This window comes from Halichoeres trimaculatus, unplaced genomic scaffold (genome assembly GCF_033239565.1).
Source record: "Halichoeres trimaculatus isolate MK-OKI-2021-1 unplaced genomic scaffold, fHalTri1.1 fHalTri1_scaffold_7, whole genome shotgun sequence".
Taxonomy (NCBI): domain Eukaryota; kingdom Metazoa; phylum Chordata; class Actinopteri; order Labriformes; family Labridae; genus Halichoeres; species Halichoeres trimaculatus.
In genome coordinates, this window is record NW_027437185.1 from 32354188 (window position 1) to 32372552 (window position 18365).

The following is an 18365-nucleotide window of genomic DNA, read 5'->3' on the forward strand; positions in this document are numbered from 1 at the left end:
CCCTGGAGGGACACGATTGATGACCCCTGTTGTACGGGAGGAGCAGTAGGTGGAGTGCAACAGAAAGGGCCTGAAGTTTTCAGATAATGGAGGGCCTCTGCTGGCAGCGTTTACTGACAGAAGTAAAGAGGGGAGCTCATAAAAGTCTGGAAGTTTGGGTGTGCGCGGGGCAAAGAGCGGGCAATTAAAGACCATCAAACTCTGTCTTTGTCTCCGTCTTTACCCAGAGCCCTCATTTCAGCAGCTTCGTGGATGAGCTGACCGAGTATCAGACCAAGAACGTCCTGGCCGTCCCCATCATGAACGGTAAAGACATGGTGGCTGTCATGATGGCCGTCAACAAGCTGGACGGGCCGCACTTCACCGCCAAGGATGAGGAGGTAACGACTGATGTCACCTACCCTGGACAGGGGCGTAATTAGTCGTTTGGGGGCCCAAGGCAAACCCAGTCATTGGAGCCCCCATGTCCTCAGAGCTAGACCGGCCTTCCCCTGGGTCCACTGTCTCTCTCTGAGAATCAAGGCATGAGTCAGTGTTAACTTTGTACATGGTAACGAAACACACATAAATGCTTTCCTCAACTTCTGAACTTTAGTTAGATTTTGAAAAAGGTGAATACGTAATTTAAACCATTTTGTCCTGTGTTTGAAATATTTTACAGTTAATTGACAGCTCAATTTACTGGTTACAGAACCAGGTTTAAGATAAGATACGATGAGATAAAGTATTCTTTTATTTGTCCCACAATGGGAAAATTTACAGAGTAACAGTAGCAAACAGGAAAGTATGAAGTGAAAAACATTGAAAAATATTAAATAGAATAATTCAGTAAAGAAAATATGTAAATGTCAAGCATAACATGAAACTGAAAAAAATCTACTGAAAAAGGTGATATTTATAGTTATCATGTTTTTTTTTCCACAATATTCCAGTTAATATATTTTTTATGTATGGGGCACTGATTGTAAAGTTGCACACACTAAAATAATAACAGCATTTCTCCACATTTAGCTAAAAAACCTCACTTTTTCTGCAAATTTAGAGTAATATTTTTCAAATATTATATATATGGGTTGAATGTTATTTATAAATATTGTAGATGAATGTCCTGATTCTAAATAGAATAGAATAGAATAGAATAGAAAATACTTTATTTATCCCCAAGGGGAAATTCAGGAGTCACCGCAGCATTTAAGAAAACAAAAGTAAGAAAGAATATAGAAAGTGCAAAAAGGTCCATAAGAAATTAGATGACGACATCCCGTCCACCACTCGTCCACCACTCTCCAGCCCAGCCAGTCTCCACCTCCACAGGGTCCAGGACTGAGCCTCCCCAGCAGTCTGTTCAGTCTCTGTCTCCTGGATCCTGTCTGCTCACAGCAGGCGAAGCTCCTCCAATGTGGGGCCGGCGTCCGATGTCAGCTCCGTCAGCCACGTCCGTGAACAGCACGATGCCGCTGGGTTAGCACGGCTAGCTTGTCCATCCCCCGGGGCTAGATCCCACGTTCCCAACAACGATGGATGGAAGGACAGGTCCACGTCGTCACCTCCCAGCTCACATCCAAGAACCAGCACGTCGTCCTCACCTCCTCCTCCTCAGCTCGAGGGAAATCATCAAGCCCTACACTAGTTAGCATTGACATGCTACAGGCTGCTAACAGCTAATTTCGTATGTAAACAATGCAGCCATGGTTACATGTAGGATCTCCAGACAAACACAGGAGAAAAGTAGTAAAAAATATCGCCGAAGCCACAAAAAGTTTGGTGTCCGTGACCGACAACGAACCATACAAAGTGATGATCCACTCAAAATACAAAGATTACGAAAAAGAGACGAAAAAAAATTACAAGAAATGGACAAAGATGAGAGAGCTGCTGCAACAGGCAGCTACTTGGGCAGCGCCTAACGACTGGATATTTATCAAATTCTAAATATTTTCTAGGGTTTCTAAATATCTAGTCAAGATTCATTAATCTTAAGCAAACATTTCTAAATCTTAAGCAAAGATTTCTAAATATTTAGCAAATATGCAAATTCACACTCCTGCCCGCTGGGTAGCACCAAAATAAAAGTTTGAAGAAGTGATTTTGAGAATGTCAAGTTCTACTTCTTTGATGTCAGCCACAGGATCTTCAACAGTACCATCACAGCACTTGGTACGTTTATTTTCTAATGGCTCATTTTGACGACTGTGTTTAGGATTCTTAAAATCTGCTTGGCTGGATCGCTTCCTCGAACTTTTATTTTGGTACTCCTAGCAGGCAGGAGATTGAATTTGCATATTAGCTAAATATTTGGAAATCGTACCTCAAGATTTAGAAATCTTAGCCTACGATTTACAAATCTTGAATAAATATTTTAAAAAATTTTAGCAAATATCCTAAAATCTTTGCAAAATATTTATAAATGTTTGCTGAAGACTAAGAAATCTTTACTAAGTATTTAGAAACCTTAGAAAATATTCATAAATCTTCGAGAAATATGTAGTCTTAGCAAAATATTTAGAATGTAAACTAAATGTTTAGAAATGTTGCCAAATACTGAGAATCAGGACATTCATTTATAACATTTATAAATAACATTCAACATTGAGATATAACATTTAAAACTTAGATTAAATATTCAACATTAATATATAATGCTTGACAAATATTTTTCTCAAATATTTCTCTAAATCTGCAGAAAAAGTGATGTTTTGGAGCTAAATGTGGAGAAATGTTGTTATTTACAGTGTGTGCAACTTTACAATTGGTGCCCCATATTTATGTCCCCCGGTAAATTATTTATCCAAAAAGGTATTTTGATTTTTTCAATGTTTATCATCGACTCAAAAGGTCTGAATTTGACCTAAAAGTCTTATGTGTTTATCTCAGATCTAAGTGTAATATTGTTTGTACTTGCAACTTAAAGAAAATAAGAAAACAAAGGGGTTTATACCACTTTCTTATTGAATCTGTTTTTCCACATGTGTTGAAATATGGAATAGACCATTGAATGAGAAGAAAAGGGGGGAATACCCAAAACAATCATGAAAGATTAAACATTTTGATGTTTTTTGAAGCATGAGAAGAAAATAAAAACCTTCATAAATCAGTTTATAAGAGATGTTTTGGGGCCCCTGGAAATTGCCTGTGTTCGCATAAATTGTAGGTACACCCCTGATCCTGGAAATAAACCCTGAAAACAGCTGATTTTAAAGATTCAGCCTCATGGGTAAAAGTTTTTAATTCACTTAATTCATGCTCCAAATCATCACTAACAGTTCTGATTTTTAAACGTGTTTCTCAGCCCAGAGGAACCTGTCAGAAATCATTTGGAGGGAGAGATTTCCACTGGGTGCAAAGACATTTGGCTACAGCGACGAGAAAGTCACGAGAAACGGATGAAACGAACAGTCACAGCCATAACAGGCAGAGAGTGATGTGAAATGTTATCACACAGCCAGCGAGATGTGAAATTTTTGTAATACACCCCCAACCAGAATTTAATCTTACCTCACATTACCAGAAGTTGATCTCCTGATATTGTAAAGCCAGAAGTTTTAGACCTCAATTTTTGCCGCCTTGATGTGTTTCTGTGCCATGAAAAATGAGATGGAGTAACCTTTAGGGGTAATTTAACAGGTCACGCTGAGCTATCAGAAATCCTGGCTGAAAAAAAACACGTTTGCAGTTTAAAATGTGTCGTCTGCTGTGACTGAAGGACATGAAGTCGACTTTTAAGGGGACATAACTCGTGATGTGCTCCTGTCTTCCAGGCTCTGAACAAGTATCTGAACTTTGCCAACCTGCTGCTGAGGGTTTTCCACCTGAGCTACCTGCACAACTGTGAGACCAGGAGAGGACAGGTGAGACCCTGAAAACTCTTCCCTCACCACCTCATGCACGTTCCCCTTAAAGCCTGGATCAGAGTTTAATCAGAGAGTTTATTTGCTGGGCTTACAGAAAGTGCCTCCGTATGACCTTGTTTCAGCTCAGATTTGGAGCTTCTTAAGCATCACTTTGAAGAGGAAAAGAAAGGTTCATGGACTCACTTATTTTGAGTCTTAATTAGTCAATATTTGGTTCAAAAGAAGAAAGTCATGAACTCAACTGGTGGTATGACTCTTAACCCCTTCAGACCCGCATTTTTTCTGCTGGGCAAAAAAAAAATTGTCCAACGGATTTTAAGTCCTCTCTAACATAGAAACAAAGTGATTTTTTTTATTTTTTGACAACTCGTGTTTTTAGTGGGTTTTTTTGATGTCCACTACAATGGACGCCAGGACTAAATGAGCGTATAATGACATGAAAACTTAGTACATAGAAATAAATCAGGTATTACCTAAAAATTGGATGTCTGCCTATATACTACTTTATTTTACTTTACTTTATTTTAGAGAAGGGTCTTGCACCATTTTTGTACTTTACTGCACCATTTTTGCACTTTATAAGGCTATAGCTACCTCCTGCTATACAGTGTATGAAAGCGCTGAACACAATTTCATTTTGATACTTATGAAAATGATAAAAGATTGATTGATTGTTATTTTTGAGACTGTCTGCATCTCTGAACATGCAAATAATCTTGGGAGATGTATTCCAGCATTGGTAGTGAACATCTGTGAGCTAACCACCAGGAAAACCAGGGCCTGCAGGAAGAGAGGTAGATGCCACGACCCGATCTGAACATGAACTCAATGATGTATGATTGTAGATAAGATAATCTAAGAAATCAGTTCTGCCTTCAGTAAACTATCACTTCCAATACATTACCATATTTTTTTTGTAGGTTATATGAACTGATCAAACATTTACTTTAAATGGAACTGGAACGTGCCCTGGAGAAGACATCAAGCTTGTGCATGTTTTCATATATTCTTATTTTTGATGAGCAGCCTTGTAGCAGTTTCGGTGTGGTACAAAGCACAGGTGGATGGTGCACTTGTCACAAAAGACGTGTGTTTTTCCTGTGCAGTCTGGCATCTTGCATCTGGTGGCCTCTTTCTTGTCATCATAATTTGGCATGTGGTCAACCATATCGTACTACACTTCAGGTAGAGGCATCAAATCCTGAACCTGTCGTTGAGTTGGTCTGGAGACATACTGTGGGCTCTGGAGACATACTGGGTCTACCACTCATACTTTGAATTAGAAATACTTCATTTCTAACCTCACCATCTATTTCACTGGTCTCATCTGCCTCATTTCCTGAATTCAAGGAGTCGAGTTCAGATAACTCAATTTAAGAGACGTTCAAGGAAGTCTTCGACTTTATACTCTACAAGAGCATTATGTACAAAAATATATACATTTAACATTTTGTAAACAAGATTAACAACACTGTGATAACAAACTTTACCTTTGAAAAGCTAAAAGGTGTATTGTTTCTTTGCATACTGACCCTAAACAGAACTGTTAGCGAACATCAACTAAGTCCTGTTGTCCATTGCAATGGACATCAAACTTTTAAAAAATCCTGTTAAATAATTATAAGAGTTGCAGTCAAAATAACTTGAAATACTGTCACTTTTAACAGTTAAGATTAGTCTCAGAGCAATTTTGTTTCACTTGCATGAACATAAATTTGTATTTTTAATTGAAAATGGGGACCTACTCTTCCCTCTCTTCAGCCGCTCAGCCATGCTTGTCTTGTCTGATGTCTGTTACTTTTTTGGAGCATGTTCAAAGTCATAATTTGATTCTGATTGGACAATTGGGATCCAATTAGCAACCAGAAATACTGACATGACTCAATCACAGTGTTTTTAATGGTTTAGAGCAACAAATATGTCATGTCCATTCCAATGGACGCAGGGTCTGAAGGGGTTAAAATCCAAACGGAGCCTCTACAGTGTTTAATCAAAACCGTTAATTACCCTCAACTCTGAGAATTGAAGAAGTCAAAGTGAGGTTTTGGGTTTTTTATGGAGATAACTATAAATGTGCACAGTTTGGCAACTTACAGTGTGCTGTGTTATAATGCAACTAAAAAATAATGCAAATCTTACTATCTCATTTGATTATTTTCATCTGTTAAAGTGGGAATAATATGCTAAGGTTAACCCAAAAGGCAAATCTTTCTTTTTGTTCCTCTCCTCCTATGTAGGGATGGGAATTGATAAGATTTTGTCAATACCGATGTCCTTATCGATTCTGCTTATCGATCTGATTCTTTATGGATTCCCGTGTGGATAAACAACATTTAATTGAGTTTATACTGTAAGTGAATAAAATGTAATTGGTCCCTGAGTCTGGATATTTCTGGGCATAATTATACAGAAACAGGTAAAAATTCCACACAATGTGACGTTGATGTACTGTGTTATAATATATTAATAATTCAAGTAGGCCATCTAGTGTCTCATAGTGGTTATAGCAATTGTTTAAGTTGTTTGGAAGCTTTCCATAGTTATAAAGTCAGCCATGAGCCTGTCAATCACTTGTTAGCTTTTAACATTTGAAATTCTCAGTTTTTTTTTTTTTACAAAGAGTTGATGTGATATGTTTCTGTGATGAAAGTTGAAATTCTATTCTGAAGCTGAAGTTGTACTGATGTATGCTAGCTGATAGCATATCAATGCAGTTTCCCCATATACGTTAGCATCAAGCTTGCGCTATTTTGTTATTTTGGTAAATAAGGTGATTTATACCACTTTGAATGTACTGAATATGAATCTCCTGAGAGAGAGTGATGTACATTTCTTAATGAAGTCAGTTCTTCAGTAAAACTTCAAGCTGTAAATCCTGAATCAGAGTTTTCTTAGGAAACGTTATCTAACTGTTGAGCTAAGGTAGCTGCAGCAGACTAGTCGATGTGAGGCCCGGCAGCTCCGGCACAATGTAGAGAATTGATAAGGGAATCATTAAGCACAAAGGCTAACGATATTGATGGATTAAAACATTTCTTATCGATTCTAAACAGGCACTGGTTTTCGATCCCCATCCCCACTCCTATGATGTAGAGTTTAGTGCAAAATGGTGTAATTATTTTAGGTCACACTGTGGTTTGGGATATTAATGAATAATAATAGTATAAGTCTATATGCTTTGCTATGAAGAAACATGCAGAGATGATTTGTGAAAAATGAACTCCTCTTTTAAAACTTCAATGCAAAAAAACGAAATCTTAACAAGTGTTTTTTTTTCTTATTTTAAGTAAATATTATCTTGTTAAACTCAATATGAGCCACATTCATTCCAGAAAAATGTCTTGTTTCAAGTCATTTAAAGACAAAAATTATTTTTAAGCTAACTCCTTAAAAGTGCCAGATATTTGGGTTTTTACTGATACGAAGTCTAGTTTAAATGAAACTCTCTGTGCTGTGTCTACTCAGATAATTTATTCTTAGTTAGCATCCAGTGACATCTCTTTATAAAGAAAAGAAGCTGCCTTAAACTTATGCACACCTCAATATAAGCGATTCAAGCCGAATCCAATAAGACTCCAACAAAAATGATGAAATGTTCAAAGTGCTTCATCTTTTTGTTTTCCAGGTGCTGCTGTGGTCGGCCAGCAAAGTGTTCGAGGAGCTGACAGACATCGAGAGGCAGTTTCACAAAGCTCTGTACACAGTCAGGGCTTTCCTCAACTGTGACCGCTACTCTGTGGGTCTGCTGGACATGACCAAGACCAAGGTGGGTTTTCACAGGTGGATGGAGTCAGGGGTGAGCTAACACAAATACAACGATGGAGAAATGAAGAGATGAGTGAGCAGAGTCCTCAGCATCTGCTCTGCTCTGAGGTTTCCTCTGAGTGGTCCCTAAAACCTCTCTGAGGAGTTTTAACTGAGTCTGAAACAGGCTGAAATTAAAAGTGATGTCTCTTTATGACTTACAAAAACAAATAAGACCATCAGTGACAAGACTGATTATCCCTTTACTGTAGGTTTATGAGTGGAGCTGCTGTTAGGGAAAGTATCAGAGGAGATGATTTACAACACAAGAAGGAAACAGGCTTTTAAAGCAGAGACGTCCAAACTGTGACCCTGAGAAAATGACCAAGAACCAGCAGCTCTTAAAAACACTTTCATTAATTCTGTGGTAAAAAAGGAGAAGCTAAAAAAACAACAACAAACAGTCACTAAGTGTGGTCAGACAACCTACTGGTTATTATTACTGACTGATGAAATCAAACCTGACCTGTCCCTCAGGTGTCTCACAATACCATATGATACTGGAAGAAAATGTTCCCCATTAGGGGGCGATATGGGAAAAATATGACAGGATGTTTTTATGGTCATGGTATTATGGTATTATTTTCTTTTGTTCAAAATATTTTGAGCGGCAAACAACATTTTTAGACTCATATATTTCTGAAATAAAAAAAAACCAACCAACAAACAAATAAATCAATCGATGGATAATAGATAAATAAATAAATAAAATAAAAAATAATGAAAAAAAAAAATTAAGTTAAAAATAATGACAAATAAATTAATAAATACAATTAAGTTAAAAATAATGACAAATAAATCAAAAAATAAAATCAAATCAAAAATAATGAGAAATAAATTAATACATACAATTAAGTTAGTAATGACAAATAAATTAATAAATAAAATTAAATAAAAAATAATGAAAAATAAATAAATAAATAAATAATAAATGAAATTAAGTTAAAAAATAGTGACAAATAAATTAACGAATAAAATAAAGTAAAAAATAATGATGAATAAATAAATAAATAAATAAAATTAAGTTAAAAATAATGACAAATAAACAAATGAATAAATAATATTAAGTTAAAAATTATTACTTAAAAAAAGAGCCCAAACAACACATTTTTTCTCAGGTAAACAAAATATTCTTCACTGTTTTAGAGATACAATCACATAGCTGTTGCCAGAAGTCCTTCACAACTGGATGAAACAGAACTCCTTCTGGAGTTAGGCTGTGTCCGCCATCTTTAGCTTTCACACGCATTGAATCTTGGGATATTGGAGGGAGGTTCTCCCTGAACAGGTCTCCAGTCAATCACAAAGCTAACATTTAAAGAAGCAACCAATCCAGGGCACATACAGGCACCAGTGCAAGTTGGTGACCAACCAAACAACTTGATGTTTCAACACTGAGGGAAACCAAAGAGCAGATAAAAACATGCAAACTCTACAGTTAAGATTCAAATCAGAAAAAACTAACCATGGCATGTTGATTTAATTTGGTTTATATCATAACCCGAGCTTCACATCTTAAAATCCTAAGACTTTAGCACATGGGGAAAACTGGTAACAACAAACTACAATTCTCAAACTCACTGATTATAAATCACGTAATCCTGTTTTTATCCCAGCAGAGTGATAAAAGGAATCTGTGTTTTATTTGTCTAATCTGACTCATTTCTCAGTTTCTTTCCTGTTTCAGCTCTTTGCCTCTGTAAAAGAAGTAATACTTATCATTTCTGTACGCTGTCGGAGTATTTGTCATAACTAACATGCTGTCGTAAACTCTACTTATTGGCTCTGGCTGTCACCTAATTACAAGCAGCTGCAGTTGATTCCCAGCACCTGTTAACTGAGAACAAACACATGTTGTCTGCCGGCACAGATGGCTGTCTGGAAACAACAACCATGTTCATGAATAAAGCCCTAAAGAATCAACAAAAACTAGTGACTCAGCAGTTTGAAAAACGGAGGGAGCAGAGATATTAGACAGCCATTAAAGGCTGCTGGCTTTGGCAGTTTCAGGCTGAGTGCTGTCAGCTGTTAACTCACAGATACTTCTTCTGAATTACTAAACTGCAGCATCAGAATCCTTCATTCTGTCTGTGTGTGTGTTCACAGGAGTTTTTCGACCTGTGGCCCGTTCTGATGGGAGAGGTTCCTCCGTATGATGGACCTAAAACTCCTGATGGCAGAGTGAGCAAACATTCACCTCTAGTTATCACTCATTCCTGCATTCCTCCTGTTAAAACTCGCATCTCTCTACCTCTAGGAAATTGTCTTCTACAAACTGATCGACTACATCCTCCATGGCAAAGAAGACATTAAAGTCATCCCGTAAGTCACAGCGCTCGTGCAATCAAAGCTCACTAAAAACCTTTAATGTGATATGAAGTGTTTTGACGTGGCCACCATGAGATCGCTCATTACTTCCTGTTCCTTGAGGCGAGCTGTGCAGCTCCCTGTGTTTGTTGTCGTTGAAACTAGAAGAGAGCAGATTTGGTTGGAGGGTTGATATGCTTGTTAGGCCTCAATCCTTGTTGACAGATAACTCAGACTTGATACTATTAAGACCATAATCGCATTAGAAAGATCTTTACTGAGGCGTGAAATCAAGGGAGACATTGGGACTGTTTATTATCGGCTATGACACAATCTGACTTCCTTTTTTAACCAATTCTTTATTATTAAGACTGATCTTTAGACCTCTTTACAACCTGCGCCATCTTAAAGGTGCATACAGATTCTGGCAGCTCCACATGAAGAGAAATTACAACATTCAGGTCCATAAATAATGATTATGTGGAATTAAGTACGATTACACAGGAAAAAAGTATTGAACACGCTGACTGAGACTCATCTAATACTTAGTGGAGAAGCCTTTGTTTGCAATGACAGCTTCCAGAAGCTTCTTGTATGTTTGAACTAATGGACCACACTGCTCAGGTGTGATTTTGGCCCATTCCTCTGCACAGATTGTTCTTTGGTGCCCTCTGGTGAACCCTTTTCTTTAGCTCTTTCCACAAATTTTCAACTGGATTTAAGTCAGGTGATTGACGAGGCCATTCTAACAGATTGATTTTCTTTTTTTGAAACCATTTGAGAGTCAACTTTGTCGTGTGCTTTGGATGGTTGTCCTGCTGGAAGGTCCAGCCACATCTCATCTTCATCATCCTGGTGGATGGCAGCAGATTCATATCAATAATTTCCTGATACATGGCTCCATTCATTGCTCCGTCAGTTATATGAAGTTTGCCAACACCATGAGATGAGAAACAACCCCATGCCATGATGCTTCCACCTCCAAACTTCTCTGTTGGTGTAGTGTTTTTTGGCTGATGTGCAGTGCCATTTCTCCTCCAAACATGGTCTGTAGTATGACAGCCCAAAAGTTCAGTTTTGGTCTCATCTGACCAGAAAACATTCTCCCAGTATTCTACAGGCTTGTCAAGATGCTGTTTATCAAACTTTAAACCAGCTTCAACGTGCCTTTTCTTGAGGAATGGAGTCTTGCGGGCTGAGCGTCCATAGAGGCCATGGTGGTGGAGTGCATTGCCTATTGTTTTCTCTGTAACAAATGTACCTGCTGCCTCCAAGTCTTTCTGGAGCACTTTCAGGGTGGTCCTTGGCTCGTTGAGTACTCTTCTGACTATCTTTCTGACTCCCTGGTCAGAAATCTTCAAGGAGCTCCTGTGTGGCCTGTTGATGGTAAGGTGGTGCTTCTTCCACTTGTGAATAATGGCCCCAACGGTGCTGACTGGAATATTCAGGTGCTTTGATATAAGTCTGTAACCAGTTCCATTCTGATGCTGAGCAACAATCAGGTTGTGAATGTCTTCAGAGAGCTCTTTGCCTTTACCCATCATGAGGTGTGTGGTATTTAACTGCTTGGTGAAAAAACAACCTTTTTTATAGGACCATCAATTTGCTCTAGCCCAGCTGATGTTGGTTTGTACTAATTGGAAGTTCAAGTTCAAGCCTTTCCATGGTGTGTTCAATACTTTTTTTCCTGTGTTATTGAACTTGAATCCACATAATCGTTATTTATGGACTTGAATGTCATGATTTCCTCTCATGTGTGGATTATTTGAGTTAATACCAATGTCTGGTAGAAGTTTTGTTTGAATTACATCTCTGAAAACAAATGTAGTGAGAAAAAAGTTGACATGTTCAAAACTTATTTCAGCCTCTGTCTGAAACGCTTTGCTTTAGCTTCTGTCTCTTTAAGGCTCCCTGCTCCACAAACACCCTTCACTCTGATTGGCCAGCTCTCTGGAAGCCTGTCAGGGGGCGGGGCTATGAGCAGATCTTGGTGTTTGAGGCCAGTTAGGAGATCCTCATGTGATGACCTCATCATTTCAGCAAGTCTCATAAAGAGCTGGTGCTTTTTTTCAGGACAGACCGTTTTGTGCAGTTTACAGACAGATTCAGGGATTTCTGATAAATGTTTGTATTTCTCTGTTCCTCCTCAGTAATCCTCCTGCAGATCACTGGGTCCTGTGTACTGGTTTACCCACCTATGTCGCAGAAACTGGACTTGTAAGTGTCCCCTTTTTATTCCTCTCTCAAACTTTCAGACAACTTTTCTGCTGTGCAGGCGCCATGTTTCGAGCAGTGTCCTTTAAAGCGTCGTTATTACAGAAAACCTTCACTGGAAGCTGCGGGTGGTCAGACGAGCAGAACGCCATTAGGCCTTATTATACAGTTGTCAGTGTGCACACGCTTGTGGAAATGAGAGGTGCTCAGCCTCACGCCGCTCTGATGTATAATTGTAATTTCTGCAGCCGTTATAATTAATCACACTGAGCTTTCCCCAAACCGCTGAGCCTGCCATCGCTCATCTATCCATCTATCCATCCATCCATCTATCCCTCCATCTGCTGCTTCCTGTCCATCCTTCCTCCCCTGTCCTTTCATCCTTTTGGGCATGTGTCATTTTTCAGCTCCACCGTCATCCCAAATGCTCTCCTTTTTCCTCTCTTACATCAGGTAAGAGGTGGAAGCTCAACTTCTGCACAGAGCCAGCTCTTCATAAATCTGAGAGAGAAAGACGTGTGGGATTGACACTAATGGTTTTGAATGTGACACGGGAGCTTCTGAATGGATTCCTGTGGAGCTATAAAACTTCTTGTCAACTCCTGAAAATGACAAACAGTCACTCAGACCCAAAAACCTGGAGCTGGAGCTCTTTGTGTGAGCAGAGGAGAGGGAGATTTATTCTTTCTGATAATTTCCTCCAAACCAGAAGAAGTTTATTTTTGTGATAATACCAAACGATTCAGACTGTTCAGTGGATTTAAAAATTCTACTTTCAGCATTGCTTTGTTCAAAACACAGCCTCGCAAATTGCTTTAATTTTGTCATCCAGCTGTGATAAATCATATTTCCATGTTTTCAACAGATTTGCAACATCATGAACGCTGCTCAGGATGACTTCTTCAACTTCCAGGTGAGAAAGCTGAATTTTTTTTTAAAGAAGCTCAGCTCAGGAGAAAACAAGACACAGCAAGAGTCACAAAAGTGATCTGACCACCTCCACCTCCACAACAACAACAACAACAACAATGGCTGACATATCCTCAACAATGACCAAAACAATGGTACTTAAGAAGCAAAATAGGAGAAATTAAAGATCCAAAGTCAAAATTTTGAGATGCAGATAGATGTAAAAAGAGATACAGGGAGAGATAGACAGAGATGCTGAGAGAGATGTGCAAAGAGATATAAGGGGAAAAATAACGAGATAAAGAGAGAGATGCAGATAAAGATGCAGAGACAAAGATGCAAAGAGAGATATAGAGATGCAAAGAGAGATGAAGGAAGACAGATATAAAAGAAGAGAAACAAAGAGATAAAGAGCAAGATGCAAAGATAAATACACAGAAGGATGCAGGGGGAGATATAGAGATACACAGATGCAGAGAGATGCAGATAGAGATGCAGTGAAAGAAAAAGAGATGCAGAGACAGGAGCAGTTGGCGATGTAGGTAGAGAAAAAGAAAAAAGAGATGCAGAGAGAGATCCTGGGAGAGAAAAAGAGATGCAAAGAGATGCTGGAAGAGAAAAAAACATGCAGGATGAGATGCAGGAAGAGAAACACAGATGCAGATAGAGATGCAGGGACAGAAAAGAGAAAAAAGATGCAGAGAGATATCCCAGGAGAGAAAAAAAAGAAAAGAAATGCAGAGAGAGAGAGATGTAGAAAAAAAGAGATGCAGGGAGAGAAAAAGGAGATGCAGAGGGGGATCCAGGGAGAGAAAAAGACAAAAGAAATGCATTGAGCGATTCAGATAAAGATGCAGGGACAGCAAAGAGAAAATGAATGCTGAGAGATGCATGGAGAGTAAAAAGGGATGCAGTGAGAGGTGCAGAGAGAGAGAGAAAAGAGATGCAGAAACAGATGCAGAGAGAGATGCAGGGAGAGATGCAGATAGATAAACAAGGAGAGAAAACAGATGCAGAAAGAGATGCAGGAAGAGAAAAAAATACTGAGAGAAAAAAGAGATGCAGAGAAAGATGCATTTAGAGATGCAGGGAGAGAAAAGAGAGATGCAGCAAGAGATACAGAGATATGCAGGGGGAGAAAAGAGAGATGCAGAAAGAGATACAGAGATATGCAGGGGGAGAAAAGAGAGATGCAGAAAGAGATACAGAGATATGCAGGGGGAGAAAAGAGAGATGCAGAGAGAGATACAGAGATATGCAGGGGGAGAAAAGAGAGATGCAGAGAGAGATGCAGAGAGATACAGGTAGAGATACACCTAAATGCAAAGAAATATGCACAGAGATGCAGGTAGAAATGCAGGGAGAGAGGTACAGAGAGATGCAGAAGGAGATGCAGAAAGATGTAGAGGAAGTTGCACAGAGAGACACACCAAGATGCAGAGAGTTGCAAAGAAAAAAAAATTCATTTCTATTTACATGTTTTGAAAAAGAGGTGAGTTTATTCTATTCAACAATGGAAATATGCAATTTTACCTGCATCACACAAGACACTAAAAGCTTCCTGATAATGGTCAGAAGAAACCTTTTGAAAGAAGATGCTTAAAGCTGCTAAAGCAAGCTTATAAAATCACAGTAAAGGGATAAACAAGTTTAAACAAAGTGAATGTTGTATAATAAAACAGGTATTACGTCTCTGACCCGAGTTTAAAGAGAGTTCCAGTGGAGTTTAGTGATGGAGCTGCTGTTACTGAACACCTCTCTGACAGCGCTGATACAAACCATTATTACACCCAGCTGTTTTATTGTTTCACATTAGACGATAAGAACGCTCCTGATTGAAAATTTGCATTTATTTCCTTCACAGAAGCTTCTGTTCAAAGTGAAGCCCAGCACCACATTATTATTATCTCTAATGCATTTATTTATCCAGAGGAGAAACCATCCAGCAGGATGTTAATGTTTGCTCTCACCAGTTGTTTCTGTGCGATAAGACAGATATCTCCTCATTATCTCTAATCAGATTTTAATAAAGTAATAGGCGGCATTAGCATTCGGCAGTCAGATTACAGTAATTGCATCACATACAAGCTTTTTCTTGGGAATGATTTGAATATAATAGAAGCAGCAGTATATGTTAGATTAATGTATTAAAAAGCTTTTATTGCTGTAAAACGGGCCCTTGTGTGGTATAGGAGTCCACCAGGGACCATCAGACGGAGGACTCAGTCGTATAGTCCTAATTGAATTAATGGTATGTTCCTCATTCACTGCTCCTCTTGGTTTAAATTAGTTTCTTGAGGGCTGTAAGGATCCTATTATATCTGTCCTTATTATACTGATTCAGTGGTGACCATTTTTTCTGCCTGACCCTCCATCCTCGGGTCTGAAATCACCTTTTTCCACTTTGATTTCTGCCCAAGATCACTGGGATACAGGAGCTGTTTTGTGATGATATTAAGAGGATGTGAAGTCATGTTATTGCTGCACAGTTTTGTCTGATTGTGGAGACTGTAATGTTGGTCCTGGCAGAAGCTCCTGCTTTGGAGTCACCTTCAAGTTTTGATCTTGAGCGTTGTCCTCCTGCTGCCTCATGATGATTCATCCTAACCTCATTCAGATTTACTCCGTGACAAAACTACTGTTTAAAAACCTGATGAAGGTCATTATATTGACTGAATGTGTTAAACCTAACAGCAAAGATGGCATTTAACATTATTTCAATACAAAGCTTCTAAACTCATGAACACACTGCGAAAAACTGAAATTGTATCAAGTGTTTTTTGTTGTATCTTAAGTAAAAATTCTCTTGTTATACTTAAAATGAGCCACATACACCTGACCAGTCCAGAAAAAATGTCTTGTTTTAAGTTATTTAAAGACAAAAATGAGGTCTGAATTGCTTGTAACAAGTAAAAAAATAATAATAATAAAATAAATCAATCTTCCAGTGGAACAAGAGAAAGGTGACTTGTGTAGAGACATTGTTCTAGTTTTAAGAAAATTTTCTTGCAAAATTTTCTTGTTCCATTGGCTGATTTTTTTTTTACTTGTTACAAACAATTCAGACCTCATTTTGTCTTAAAATAACTTGAAATAAGACATTTTTCTGGATTGGCCAAGTGAATGTGGTTCATATTAGGTCTAAAAAGGCATTTTTACCGAAAATAAGATAAAAAAAACACTTGATACAATTTCAGTTTTTCCAGTGCAAAGAGGCTAAAGCCTTGTGTAAACTAGCTTGTTCAGTTGGGCTTCTGTTATACAAAGTATTAGTGACATAAATACGTGAACTACAGAAAAAAAACTACAACCAAAAAATGCTTTTTTCAGGGGTCAGTACCCCATTCCAAGCCAATGATTCAAAGAGCGAATACTTTGAAATCACAAAGCACAACGTTTGTCCTTGAGTCAAAAAAATGGACAGTGTTTTCATCTAATCTTCAGTAGTTTAAGTCAGGAACCCCTTTTCCTGTTTTCTTTCTTTCTTTTTTTGCCCTGTGAGTTTTGTGCCTCAGGGCCACCATACATTTTTTACTACTGAACACACAAGGACATCTAATTAACTGCACTTCTTTTAGCATATAAGTTTAATCACTGATAGTCCAGCAGAGTCAGTGAAATGAGCAGAAACCTGAGCCATCGTGTGGTCTTCATAACAAGTCTGCTAGTGGGAAATAACTGACTGCTGCGTTTTAGTATTAACCAATCAGAACCAAGACTTTAACACAGCTTGATAAAAAGATACAGTAAACTATGTTTACGTTAAAATAAAGAATAATGTTTCATTAAAGAAGCTGTGAGAAGTTTCAAAGTGATCTATATATGCCTGATTATAATCCATACTTTAAAATGAGATTATCAGCGCCAATATTGCTGGTTACTAGGGATGGGTACCTCTCACATTTGAAACGATACGGTACCAGTACTTAATGGTACCAATTTCCGGTACTTTTTTGTGTTTATGTGGTAAAAAATATCTTTTTTTTTAATCCTAAAGTATACATTTTTTCAATTGAACGTATTTATTGCTCAGTATATAACCCTGTAATCAAGGTTATAATAGTTTTGGATTTGTCATTATAATTTAGTTTTAGTTAGTTCTGACATTTTATTTTCCATTACAGTTTAGTTTTAATTAGTTTTATAGTGGGCATTCTAGTTTTTATTTAGTTTTGAGTTTTGCAACAAGGCTTAGTTTTAGTTTAGTTTTAGTTTTTCATACCTTATTAACCAGGTGCAGGATTCAAAAAGGTCAGAGTAAATATTTTTTAATACTGTTTATTTTCCAGTTCAACATAGTGCTCACTGCTCACACAAAAATAATATAAACTTAATATAAAAAATATAAACATAAATTATATAAAAATAATGTTAACCTGAATTACATAAAATTAATATAAACTAAAACTATAAAAAACAATATAATATGAGCTTGAATATTTAGAAACTTGGACTCTAACAAGAAAGACAGAGTTAAAAACAATTAAAGTCAGACTCACATGAAATTAAACTACTACAGATGCTCTAATTTATTGCTCCACCACGTTTCGTCGCAGCACAGCGCACAGCCAGTCAGTGCAGTAAACAAGCATGTCCCAGTTCGTCGCTATGATGGTGCCGTACGGCGCTGACAACTGCCGAAAACTGTCGTAAAATTGGTTGGGAAAATGTGTTGGATTAATTTAAATCCTAAAGGCTATTAACATTGTCAAAAACTATAACTAAGGGAATTTCGTCTATAATTTTAGTTAGTTTCAGTTAGTTTTGTGAACACAAGATACAGTTTTAGTTTACTTATTGTTTTTGTTTTCTTTCCTAGTTTTTATTAGTTTGAGTTAACTGCAATGTATTTTAAATTTTAGTTTTCGTTTTTAGTTTCGTTTTAGTTAACTATTATAACCTTGCCTGTAATGCTGTGTTCATGTCCAGCATGGAAAATTACCTACTCTTCCACTTCCTCGCAGTCACAAGGATGCATTTAGGTGCCTAAACATGGTACCTTTTGATTCTACGTGAATCGGTACTCGATACTTTTGACAGAATTCGGTCGGTACCTAAAAAAGTACCTAATTCGGTACCCATCCCTACTGCTTACAGGTTATTCTAAAGTGCTACTTCTTAGTTTCCTGATCGGGTTGACCAGGACCGGAGTGATCAAGGTCTCTATGACAACACAACACCGGCTGATGAAGTTTAGAAGTGAGAGGACATAAAACACAGAGATCTGTGTAATTCTCAACTAAAAAGGATTTCTGTGATTAATTCTGTAGTGATGGTGGA

General features: G+C 37.8%; 1 protein-coding gene across 2 annotated transcripts in view; it reads left to right on the top strand.

The window, feature by feature from the left end:
* Nucleotides 1-18365, top strand: part of pde6a (phosphodiesterase 6A, cGMP-specific, rod, alpha) — a 74060-nt gene that overhangs the window by 29641 nt on the left and 26054 nt on the right. For both annotated transcript variants that reach the window (XM_074673821.1, XM_074673820.1), the window contains 7 exons: nucleotides 228-380; nucleotides 3759-3848; nucleotides 7477-7617; nucleotides 9762-9836; nucleotides 9913-9977; nucleotides 12113-12179; nucleotides 13042-13089. In XM_074673821.1, coding sequence (XP_074529922.1) covers nucleotides 228-380; nucleotides 3759-3848; nucleotides 7477-7617; nucleotides 9762-9836; nucleotides 9913-9977; nucleotides 12113-12179; nucleotides 13042-13089 — 639 coding nt within the window. The remainder of the gene's footprint in view (nucleotides 1-227; nucleotides 381-3758; nucleotides 3849-7476; nucleotides 7618-9761; nucleotides 9837-9912; nucleotides 9978-12112; nucleotides 12180-13041; nucleotides 13090-18365) is intronic.